The sequence below is a fragment of the Oncorhynchus clarkii genome, chromosome 28 (assembly GCF_045791955.1).
Source record: "Oncorhynchus clarkii lewisi isolate Uvic-CL-2024 chromosome 28, UVic_Ocla_1.0, whole genome shotgun sequence".
Lineage (NCBI taxonomy): Eukaryota > Metazoa > Chordata > Actinopteri > Salmoniformes > Salmonidae > Oncorhynchus > Oncorhynchus clarkii.
In genome coordinates, this window is record NC_092174.1 from 30,070,841 (window position 1) to 30,083,782 (window position 12,942).

Consider the following 12,942-nt stretch of genomic DNA (forward strand, 5'->3'; position numbering starts at 1 on the left):
TTACGTGACTTATCTTTCAACCCTTACTGTGTTAAAGTAAGATTCATAAGGATCAACAAAAAGCTACCCAGACAGTGTCTGTTACTGGTTTCCAGATCCAAAATGTGACCATAATAATTTCTTAATAAAAGTACATCAACAAGTTCTTAGTGAAAGTAAATCATTTTTTACTAAAGTTACAGTTGCATGATGAGCACAGTTGCTATGTTCAGATATTACAGCACACTGTTGAAAGACAATGCCTTTTAGGAAACTGTAAAGTGATCTTGTATTAGGTCATTCTGTCTCTCTATTCAGCCAATCGTTAGTGTTAGGCCATTGTGCTGGCCCATAATAGTTTGATGTTCTTTGAGTGACAAGATTGCTTTCGACCCTGCAGGTCTTCAGTAAATACAAATTGTATATCATATACATTCATCCATGCTCTGTTGTAACAGTAAATCAGTATAAATTGTATGTTCCATCATAACGGTCCTATAAGGGAGACCGAGGGCAATTGGTACATTGCAATTGGAACACCTTGAATTACTCCAATCAGAAACAAGTTATGAAACCCCATTGACAAATAAATGTACAACAAAGTTGAACAACTCCGAAAGTAATATATGTTAAGCTTGTTGGGTTAATCTAAAATGTGAAATTACTTTTTGTGTCATCCTCTTTTTTTAGAATGATGTGATACTTTACTTTATTTGATTCTATTTCAGCATGGACAATACACAGCAGAGTAGGCTGTTTGTATGATCACTAAAATACCCATTTGGAGGAATACATTTTCCAGAGGTAAATGTCAATCACATAAGGACATTCATTGTCATCAACATAAAGCTAATCCCGGACATGATGCAGCTGTACGTATGACGGTTACAAAAAGTTCACAAAAGATCGAACTTAACTATTGCCATTCAATAGCCACAGTATGATGACACAGTATGAAGCCTACACTTCGATTATAGATGCCACTGATAATGTACTCCAAACTATGCTTGTACAATCATTTGTTAAAGTTGACTATCTGATTGCAGACTTGGTTCAACAGTATTCAATAATTATTGTCTACAAGATGCTACAACAAGGTAAATTGTCCTAAAAAGTTTGTGTCAGCGCAATTAACCATTGTGACTCTCAATATACAAAAATGTAAAAATGTAGTTTCATATTAGTAGAATGAGTTGAATCGCAGTTCAATGCAACCATTTTTATCTCAATATCAAATAATTTCTAGGAAACTATAAAGTGACTGTGACTTACTGTGACTGTGTTAAATTAAAATGGTCAAAAATAAACAAAAACAGCTTCTTAGCAATGTGCAATTTCTCAAGCAAGAAATTTGCTAGGACTGACTGGGGGTGGCCTGAGTGGGGAGGGGAAAACTGAAAACTAGCTATTATTGGCAGAGAGATTTGGAACTCTCTTTTGTATTGGTCAATTAAGTAATTTCCCACTCAAACTCCATCCAACCAAAACAGGCTGAAATTTCAGGCGGCCTTTTCAAACAGCTCTTACACTCTTAAACGTAAAGGGCATTATCACCCTTTACACAATTTTACAGTATTATTCCAACCTCATAGTGTGGAAATATATATAAAACACAGGAAATCACATGTTTGACAGCACTAGACCCTTATTCAAGTTATTCAAGAAATGAAATTCTTGAATTCAGAAATTCTGGTGAAGGGAAGCTCTAACAATCCAGTCCTGGCCATTGAACTATTATGCAAAGGGATCCACACTAGTTATCGGGGACCTTGATAGGTGTTTCTCCTTCTAATCATCAACTCTCTTCCTCCCTGAGAACGTCCTCCTGAACTTAGACAGAAGTATAACCTGCCACGCGGCAGGGCAGAACCATAATTTGAGACATTGCCAGCTGAATTTCCTGGATAATTGTGCTCTATGGCTGTTATTCGACAGTGTACAGCTTATAAATTAATTAATTTGAGTTAGTACCCTTCTCTGTTTGTCCCTTCTGGATTAAGGGATGTTACTTTGTTTCATTGAATCCAAACAGAAACGTTCAAACTAAGTGTGTCTATACTTACTTAGGACTTTAGTTTGCTAAGCAGCCTCTGCTACAGTACAGCTGCACTGAAGGTCGCTTCGCTTTGTTTGAGGGCCAAATAACAATTGACATTGTAAATCATCTGGACCCTTTCCAAGGTACGTACCAGAGAGAACAACAGGCAGCACCAAAATAGCAAACTGGACAGATCATGCATGTTTTACGAGCTTCCCCATGGGGTGGTCATTCTGGGATGACTGCAATAGCCCTCTTCAATGTCAATCATCTGATATAATGTTCGTGGTGTGGCAGTTAGAGCTATGAAGGGCTTGATCCATTTATACCCTAACTGACACACTGAGTTTCCATCTGTGCCTCTATGTAGGTTGACACTCATTGACTGGCCGGGGTTCTGTTCAAGTGCAAGTGCAAGCCAGCAATGAGTTGGATAGGCATTACAACATAATAATGGCAAGCTGCAGTACTGTCTGTTCAGAGAGTCATTTTATTGACATATATATGCAATTATCAGTAATTTCATGGCTGGAAGAACATTTCACTTTGATTTGATAACTGATGCAAATGACATTGAGCTGGATGATTTCTGAATAGAGGAGCTGATCAATTCAGTAACACAAACAGAGTTCACCAGTAGCCAGTGTATGATGTTTGATGCAATAATTACATTATATTCACAGTATTGTGGGTTATCACAGCCTGTGATAATGAAATCTGCACTGCTGGCCTTAATTAAGCCTACCTTGCCTCTTTCACACATGGCTCTGTAGAGTTATTACCTGATAAGCTTGTATTTTGCCTTTGATTGGTAGGCTCTCCAGGTAGAGTGAGATGTAGCCTTGAATAACCCCTGTATGGATTAACTTCATTCAGCCCAGATTGACACATTGAGAGTTTGGGACTATAAAGTTTTATCTGCAAAAAGATGATTCTGAGATGCTTGGCTTTAAAGGTCCGAATCCTCATTGGTTTGAATGGTGTCGGCAATTTTGAAATTGTATTCTTTTGAACTTAACAACATGAATTGGGGTATTTAGAGCACTTTATCGGTAGAGAACATTCAGAACAAGGCTATGTCAATAACTCAATTTTGACTAAAATGCCGATAGAACATTATAGTCCAAAGCTCTCAATGATCATATAACCCTGTTGTCAGAGTAAAGCTGTTAGCCACCTGTGTGACCATTTAGTTGAGGAAAAGGAAATCTCATTTAGTATTTATATTCCCTTTAGCAGTATACTCACTCATCATTACAAACAGGAAATCTCTAGGCTCATTCAGTATTTACTTGCCAAATGTTGAAACAATTCAAAGACAATCTGGAAATAGGAAGCAATCGGAAGTTAAAAGTGGCACACTGGGAAGCTCAGGAGATGGTGTTGAACCAATCCAAACTTGGTCACATGCCTGTGTGATATTCTAGGAAACAAAAGTACATAAGGAAGAACAGTTCATTTAGATTATATCGGTCACACCGTAAACTTTATTTAACGAATCAAACAAATTGTCAAATTTTCACGTGACATGGGCATAGAATAATGTATCAGTCTTGAAATACAACCACAAAGCAGCTGCCAGAGTCCTTGTACAGTAGCATACAGACAAGAGGACACAAGCATTGTCAGAAACAAACAATGCAATGTGGACTATTATAGACATTGGATGGGAGACCACTTTCTTCGGATTAAATAAAGATACCATTACTTGGCAGGTTCTTGATAGTTCATTGATTATATTAGATGCAGTCATTATTTGGAGGAGTGTGTGCTGTGTTTATGCTTTGTTTCTCTGACACTGATCTTATTTCCATATTCTTCTCTCCATTTTTCTATCCATAGTCAGCAGCATGCATCACTAAACACAGAATTTCAATATCCTCTTATAATTAAAGTTTCCTTCCTTGTCTTTTTGTGCAAGGCAAGCTGAGCAGTCAGTGTGAAACTAACCAATAATTCCATCAGATTGATCCTGCATGTTAACTGAAGGGGAAAATACATGGTGCGGTGGATTTCTCTGGGGCAAGCTGTTCAGAAAGATACAATGGCATCTTGTCATGGATCAAGCAAGCCATTTTTTTATTAGCAGGTCCATAAGCTAACATCTGAAAAGTCCAGTCCAAGAGCAATTAATATGCTGTTGGGTCTACTGCCAGCAGAGAGACTATTCAAATCTCTCACCACACTGTCACTAATGCTCTGCAAATCCCTGCAGATAGGAACATCTGTCCCATAAATAAATAATAATCTCACAGACCCACCATGCTTGCCACACACATGTCCTCCGGTCCTATCCGTGGCAGATAATACTAATTTATTAGCCATTATGCAATATTCAATCTGAGTGGAGAGTAATTGCAGGGTATTATCAATATTATTATGGCAGGATAATGTGAGTCGCATTCACCGTCTGCTTCTCAGATGATCACATACCCCCCCTCAACACCTTAGCTCAGTAGGCGGCAGGGTAGCCTAGTGGTTGGAGAGTTCAAACCCCCGAGCTGACAAGGTACAAATCCGTCGTTCTGCCCCTGAACAGGCATATTAACCCACTGTTCCTAGGCCGTCATTGAAAATAAGAATTTGTTCTTAACTGACTTGCCTAGTTAAATAAAGGTAAAAGAACTAAAAAATAACTGGTAGAACAAAGAGTTCCGGTTACAACACTATCATTTTCCCTTAAAGGGAAAGTTCAGGGTTTTGGCAATAAATCCCTTTATCTACTTCCCCAGAGTCAGATGAACTTGTGGATACCCTTCTTATTTATTTGTGTTTAGTATGAAGGAAGTTAAAGGTAGTTTTGCGAACCATCTACAGGAACAGTTAGCATGCACACCTGAACACATATATGGACTAGATAGAAATAGCTGGATTCAAGGATGAGGACCCAGGCGGGGGATTTCGATCCAAATTAGTAGGCATCTTGATGATGTGCATCCGCAGCCTGTTGTCTGTCTTAAATAGAAGCACAAAGCATGGCCTTTTATAGTACACTCACTATTGTTGGCAGCTCTGCGGGCCAGGGAGGGGGTGAGGATGACACCTGGACTGACAGAATAAAGGGCCCCAGCCCCTACCCAAAGTGTTACCCTCTGCTGTGTTGTTCCTCCTGTGGCTCCTGTGCTTAGTTGTGCATCTCTGTTCTCACAATGGCGCCCAAGAAGAAGGAAGAGCCAAAAGAAGCACCCAAACCCAAGGCCCCAGAGCCTGAGCCCGTCAAGATCCCGGAGTTTAACCCTGCAGAAGTTGTGGTACAGAAAAACTCCTATTTTCACTTTAGTTTGCATGACGATGGGAATAAGGAAAATGTGATGAGCTTTGGATGTGAGTGTTGGATGGTGGTCTAGATGGTAGGGGAAACATTAACATAAACATGTTTTTCAATTATTCGTTATCTTCAAATGTGTTTAAAATGATTAGGGATTTATTCAAGATTGAAAAAGGCTGTTTATTATATGTTTATTAGATGCAACAATTGATACTGGGCTATCAGACAGGACATAATTTTACTATCATATGGGTGAGGTTCCATTCTTTTCACATTCATAAAATTGATAAGAAAAATGTAATACCCTTAATCTCAAGATCAAGCCATCTATCCACTTGAGGGCAAAACTGACCTTTCAAGGAGATGGCACTAAGAGTTCGGTCTTCCATTGATAGTCATCTGTGTTTTTCAAGAACATCAGAGACACCATGTGACGTGAACAGTGCAGTGCATTCAAATAGGAATCCTACTGTTCAGCCGTTTCCACATTGATAAGACAAAACACCAGTAGCATGACAGATTGAAGAGCAACAATGATCATTTTATATGATATGCAAACACAGGCCTTGAGCTTTCTTTGTACTATTATTTACCATTGTAAGTCACATTGTTTTGTACATAAGCCAAAGTAGCTTGAACTTGATGGAGGTTTGAGCTGGTATATATTAGCTTACACAAGACAACGTTTGTTTCTTGCTATTTCTGCCTCTTCTATGTGGGTAAACATGTCCCATGGTTGAGGGAGCAGCTGTATTACAATGTAGTGAGGTTAAAGCCACACAATGTGATTTTAATTTATGTCCATGCATAGCAGACCACCCAAATCGAAAGGCTGACTGGCTTTGTGCAAAAAAGAAAGGGGAAAAAAGTGCAAAGATAAATACATATATATCTTACCAAGGCCATTTATTTAAACATGCAAAAATATGTAGCTCCACCGTTGGCTGGGATCTCTAAATATCCACAGATCTGACAGTAATTTATGACTATCTGAAACAAATCCAACACACACAATAGGAAAATCGCCAAGAAGGGTGCGATCCTCTTTACATGAAGGATATCAAATGAATATAAATTGGATTTTAATACAGCTTTAGGTTAGACCTTTGAAGTTATTCAGACAACCAGAAATGTGGGATAAGCACCATTTCATTTTAGTGTCCTTCTCCTCCTTTTCTCCTCCATTTCACATTCACTTTACAGTCAGGATCATCCAGAGGGACTCAAGTGACTCCACAATGACCTCCTTCATCAGCTGTGAAATGCTTACCCTTTTAATAGGGCACTTTCTCTCTATGCTGGTGAAGTGTCACTTAATCATTTGCATGACACTTGTAACCTCCATCTTACACATCATATTGCGTTAAGACAGCAGACCTGGTGTAAAACATAGACAGGAAAAGCAGTCGGTCAAAGGCATGTGCACAATCAAAACAGTCAGCAGGAGGCATGTGTGTGGAGGCTGTGTGTGTCTGAAGGTCAGCCATAAATTGACACTGACCAAGCCCTGGCTTCAAATAACTAGAATAAGTGGAGTGTAACTGGAGCCTGGGGAATCTCTATATTGTTTGGACACCTACAGTGGGGGCGTCATAAAGGCGAGTGGGGTGATACAACTACTATCAAGGCTTTATGTGTTTGACCTCAGTTTTTCAAAGTCATTTTCAATTGTTGCTCACTTCCCTTCACATTCACATCCTGCACCAAATAGGGTTTAATGATTTTGCTTTTCCTTTCAGCTTGAATTCACCCCCGAGCAAATTGAAGGTAAGATTGAGATTATTGTTGTTAGAGTTTTTTTTTTTTTTTCACAATATATCTAGTCTGGTACATGAGCGTGCAGTGTGACAGAAGTACATGAACATGGCCAGTGGTGTAAAGTACTTAAGTACAAATACTTTAAGTACTACTTAAGTAAATTTTGGGGGGTATCTGTACTTTACTATTTATATTTTTGACTACTTTTACTTTTACTTCACTATATTCCTTAAGAAAATATTGTACTTTTTACTCCATACAATTTCCTTGACACCCAAAAGTACTTGTTACATTTTGAATGCTTAGCAGGACAGGAAAAGAGTCCAATTCACGTAGTTATCAACCGAACATCCCTGGTCAAACCTACTGTCTCCGATCTGGCGGACTAACTAAACACATGGTGCCATCTGTTTTGCTTAATACAAGGAATTTGAAATTATTTATACTTTTACTTTTGATACTTAAGTATATTTTAAACCAAGACTTTTAAACTTTTACTCAAGTAGAATTTTACTGGGTGACATTTACTTTTACTTGAGTCGTTTTCTATTAAGGTATCTTTACTTTTATTATATTTAGTATGACAGTTGGGTACTTTTTCCACCACTGAATGTGACAGAGGTACATGAAAGTGATAGAGATGTGATGAGAGAAAGCAACAGTAAATCATTGTCTTTTGAAAATGTCCATCCTATACTCAAATTGAGATTTGCATGCTGTGAGACCAGCCTGCTTTTAGGGCCCTGACAGACAAGCGTAAAATGATCTAGAAACACACCGCCACTTTTGTGTTGCTCTCTCCACAGATTTCAAGGATGCTTTCCAGCTGTTCGACAGGACACCACTCAATGAGATGAAGATCACGTACGGACAGTGTGGTGATGTGATCAGGGCACTGGGGCAGAACCCCACCAACGCAGAAATCATGTACGTCCTTGGAAAGCCCAAGCCTGAAGGTAAGTCCATGCAACATTCCATGATCAGTTTATTTTGGGGAGTTTCTAAAACCATTAAAAATATATATGTTGATCAGTTGGCTTTCTTTGATGTTTTATCAATAAGCTTTTAAAATGTACCTATTATTAACTTTTTATATTTGAAATCTAATTTGGTTAATCATATATGGAATATGTATTATTTTAATACAAGTTAATGTTCTACATTTCTAGCTCCTCTATTGGTGGTAGTGTGGATGGTTTCAATGACATTTGATTTTGTTGTTTCATACACAGAAATGGCGACAAAGATGCTGGACTTCGACAGCTTCCTGCCAATCCACCAACACATTTGCAAAGCCAAGGACCGCGGCACATATGAGGACTTTGTTGAGGGACTGAGGGTGTTCGACAAACTGGGCGATGGCACAGTCATGGGCGCTGAGCTCAGGCACGTCCTGGCATCACTGGGTGAGTCCATGGCCTTAGACATCTTTAACATAGCATGCAATAACACAGTCTAAAATAGTTTGACTTTGCCTGGTCCCATCCTATATGGGAAGTAGCCAACTCTTTATTGTCAGACCATTGACAACAGTAGAAGAGTTGGCTACATGACATACAGGATGGGACACAGCTAATGTAGACTATAAAGATTTTAGGGCAGACTCAATTTAAATGCTATTTAACTAAAAAAAAGGGAATTGAACAGTATGTTTGATTGGTTATAGGTGAAAAGATGAAGGAGGATGAGGTTGAGCAGCTCATGACAAACCAGGAGGACGCCAACGGCTGTGTAAACTACGAAGGTAAAAAATTATACCCTCTTCTTGCTCTCTTTGACCAAACATTCCAAAACATACTTTTTAAATCAATCAATATTCCCGTACCTAATTCCCTTGTCTATTTTTCTTCACAGCTTTTGTAAAACACGTCATGGCATCTTAAAAAGGCTGCCACTGCCGAGACACCTGATAGTTGAAGACAGATGATTGTTCATATGTTTATGTAAAGTCCACACCATGCCTCTCATCTCATGTGTTCATCCCTATGTGCCCAGTTGGATTGCTATTCCATCACGTGACAGGACCGTTCAACTAACTGTTCATTGTTTTTATCGTTCCCCTTCATGTTGACTCAAATAACAAATGTTATTGTATATCCCCACTGTTCATTTGTGGATCAAAACTTGTAATTAAACAGAATGATTCATTATTATGGTATTATGCAACTTTACTTCCTCATTTTCATTTGACCTATTGCAACCGATTTTCCTCTGTCATATTTCTCTTGCCATGTGACATGTTCTGTATTGGGGTCTATGGTCAATGCTCCCTCATGTAGCCTACAAACAAAAGAGTGTGCTATTGGTCTAACTAACATAATTTACCAAACAAGCACCTCACAGTGATAAATTCAAAGAAACTGCCAAAAATATAACTTAAACAGAACAGGCAAACTCCATACTGAGGTCCTTCATCTTTATATATCAGAAATTACAATTCTTCTTACTGCATCAAGGTAAGTTTATGAACAATCTTTAGCATGAGCTGAAGACATATACAAATTATGTTTTTACGGAGAAAGGAGATGGACTCCTTTTATGACATGTGTGTTCTGTAAGGTACTATATGTCCTTCACACATGGTCAGTAGCCATTGTAGTATTTCTATCACATACATTCTCAGTCCAGGCACACACTATGTGTAATGAAGGATATGGTCACAAAGTATATTTTCTTCCACTGTCTCGTCTGTCTTTACTTTACTTAATAAGACAATTTCACTTGAAAGGAGTAACTCTGCTTAAAGTTATCGCAAATGTCTGAGGTGATTATTGTCAGTGTCCACATACTGTAGAACAAGGTCCCCTTTTTATGTCTCCATTTTTCTCTTCTGTGGTTTATCAAACCACATGATGTATTGTGGCACCTGAATGATGCCACTTGATTTCCCTGATTGCAGACACAAGAGGACAGACTTGCAACTGTCCCGAAAAACATGTTGCAGACCTAATCAAACATTGAATACAAAAGCGGAATTTATTATTATTTTTAAACAAAAAAATCATGCCATTTTATAAGAAGAATTTTGTTGCGTTTTTAAAGATCCCACACATTACTGTAGTGGGTAATGTATAGGCCTACAGTATGCAGTAGGTTCATTGGCCTCTCACCTCCAACCAATAGATGGAGCCAGTGGTCTGAAAACCAGAGACCATTTAGTGGCTGTTTGGTTTGTTTGATTCATTGTTTTCAGCAGGATAATACCCAATAATCACATGGTATTACAAATCTGATTTAAGATGATTCGATACAGATCAGTAGGCATACATCAGTCACCAGTGTTGTCCTTTTTTCTTTTTAAATATTTCCATTTCAGTATATCGGCTTCATCGTGACTGCAACTTATTGACCTTTCATGTGGAACAAATTGTTTGCCAAGTTGAATAACTGACTTCTATGAAGAATCGAGTGAACAGTGGTCTCATTGTCCTAATGTGCTGTAGCAGTAAACAAATCATGTTGTTTTAGCCCCAGACCCTGTGGCTCAACCCCAGGGAGACCCCTACATGCTGCTTGCTGTACTAACTGACACTGAGGGTCAATAAGCCTGAATGACTTGATAAACAAACCTGCTCCCGTCAGTCGTTCTCTGGAGGCACACTGAGACAAATACTGCAATATAGCATGTCTCTCATGTGCATTGTTATTTTACTGTTGTTTTACCATCTTAATTTGTCTCTTCATTTTGTCTCTTCATTTTATTTAAGCACTTTGGAATGCATCCTCTGTAAGAAATGTGCTATGACAAACACCGCTATAGCAGGTATAGTGTACTACTGTACTTTTACAGCTATAACTACAATAGTACTGCTAAAATACTACCATCATCACAACCTCTCCTACTTTTACAATTGCCACTATCAAATCTCCTTCCACTACCACAGAATAATGATCATAAACTACTATAGTTTGAAGGCGTGTGTTAATGCATGCATGTGGCTGTGCGTGTCTACAGCGTTTGGATGAATGGGGTCTGAGTGGTCACATTTATGTGGATGTTATTTGGAGCAGAAAATCCATGTGCAATCATGACATGCCAATCCCTTTAAATTGATCTATGAAATCACAGGGAGGTTAACTTAATTTTCATTGGTAATTAGTTGTTTATATGTACAGTACCAGTCAAAAGTTTGGACACATCTACTCTTTCATGGGTTTTTCTTTATTTTTTTTTACAATTTTCTACATGGAATGCATTTCAATTAACAGGTGTGCGTGTGTTGTTAAAAGTTAATTTGTGAAATTTCTTCCTTCTTAATGCGTTTGAGCCAATCAGTTGTGTTGTGACAAGGTAGGGGTGGTATACAGAAGATAGCCCTATTTGGTAAAAGACCAAGGCCATATTATGGCAAGAACAGCTCAAATAAGTAAAGACAAATGACCTTCATAAAGATATAAAGGTCAGTAAATCCAGAAATGATAGTTTCTTCAAGTGCAGTCACAAAAATAATCAAGCGCTATGATGAAACCACAGGAAAGGAAGACCCAGAGTTACCTCTGCTGCAGAGGACAAGTTCATTAGAGTTAACTGCACATCAGAAATTGCAGCCCAAGTAAATGCTTCACAGAGTTCAAGTAACAGACACATCTCAACATCAACTGTTCAGAGACTGTGTGAATCAGGCCTTCATGGTTGAATTGCTGCAAAGAAACCATTACTAAAGGACACCAATAAGAAAAAGAGACTTGCTTGGGCCAAGAAACACGAGCAATGGACATTAAACTGGTGGAAATCTGTCCTTTGGTCTGATGAGTATGCCATCAAATCAAATTGTATTAGTCACATGCGCCGAATACAACAGGTGTAGGTACAACCTTACAGTAAAATGCTTACTTATGAGCCCCTAACCAACAATGCAGCTTAAAAAAAAATTCTGTATAAGAAAAATAAATAAAAGTAACAAGTAATTAAATAGCAGCAGTAAAATAACAATAGCGAGACTATATACAGGGGGGTACCGGTACAGAGTCAATGTGCGGGACCACCGGTTCATATAGGTCATATGTACATGTGGGTAGAGTTATTAAAGTGACTATGCATAGATGATAACAACAGAGAGTAGCAGCGGTGTAAAAGAGGGGGGAGGGGCAAAACAAATAGTCTGAGTAGCCATTTGATTAGATGTTCAGGAGTCTTATGATTTGGGGATAGAAGCTGTTTAGAAGCCTCTTGGACCTAGACTTGGCGCTCCGGTACCGCTTGCCATGCGGTAGCCATCCCATCTGGTTTGCGCTCAGTGAGACTATAATTTTTTTTCAACAGGACAATGACCCAAAACACACCTCCAGGCTGTGTAAGGGCTATTTGACCAAGGATAGTGATGGAGTGCTGCATCAGATGATCTGGCCTCCACTAACACCCAACCTCAACCCAATTGAGATGTTTTGGGATGAGTTGGAACATAGAGTGAAGGAAAAGCAGCCAACAAGTGCTCAGCGGGGGAAGTCCTGATGGACTGATGGAAAAGCATTCCTCATGAATCTGGTTGAGGAATGCCAAGTGTGTACAAAGCTGTCATCAAGACAAAGGGTGGCTACTTTGAAGAATCTCAAATGTAAATTATATTTTTATTTGTTTAACACTTTTTTGGGTACTACATGATTCCATATGCGTTATTTCATCGTTTTGATGTCTTCACTATCATTCTACAATGTAGAAAATAGTAAAAATAAAGAAAAACCCTTGAATGAGTAGGTGTGTCCAAACTTTTGACTGGTACTGTATATATATTTATACATTTATACATTGTAGCCGGAATTATCATGTTCGTTTTTGATGGAGACACGTAGTTGAGGCCCCTTTGCTCCACTGATTCAATGAGGTCAAGGACACAGGTCATATTCGTGTAGTGCAGTTTGTGAGAGTTATGTCAGATTATGATGACTAAGTAAAGTATAT

At 38.6% G+C, this 12,942-nt stretch overlaps 1 protein-coding gene across 2 annotated transcripts; it reads left to right on the top strand.

Annotated features, from left to right (window-relative positions):
• The first annotated feature begins 5,030 nt into the window (after positions 1-5,030).
• On the top strand, positions 5,031-9,193 carry LOC139386954 (myosin light chain 1, cardiac muscle-like). 2 transcript variants are annotated; one of them, XM_071132861.1, is made up of 6 exons: positions 5,031-5,268; positions 7,025-7,052; positions 7,850-7,999; positions 8,276-8,449; positions 8,710-8,787; positions 8,898-9,193. In XM_071132861.1, the coding sequence occupies exons 1-6, from the start codon at positions 5,167-5,169 to the stop codon at positions 8,924-8,926; spliced, it is 561 nt and encodes a 186-aa protein (XP_070988962.1). In that variant the 5' UTR covers positions 5,031-5,166; the 3' UTR covers positions 8,927-9,193. The 2 variants fall into 2 exon arrangements, with proteins under 2 accessions (XP_070988962.1, XP_070988963.1); XM_071132862.1 differs by lacking the exon at positions 5,031-5,268 and adding an exon at positions 5,469-5,537.
• The last annotated feature ends 3,749 nt before the right edge of the window (positions 9,194-12,942 follow it).

Coding starts and splice junctions, on each gene's coding strand:
- LOC139386954 (XM_071132861.1), top strand. CDS start 5,167: ATGGCGCCCAAGAAGAAGGAAGAGCCAAAAGAAGCACCCAAACCCAAG. Junction 5,269..7,024: donor TTAACCCTGCAGAAGTTGTG/GTACAGAAAAAC, acceptor TTTTCCTTTCAG/CTTGAATTCACCCCCGAGCA. Junction 8,000..8,275: donor TGGAAAGCCCAAGCCTGAAG/GTAAGTCCATGC, acceptor TTTCATACACAG/AAATGGCGACAAAGATGCTG.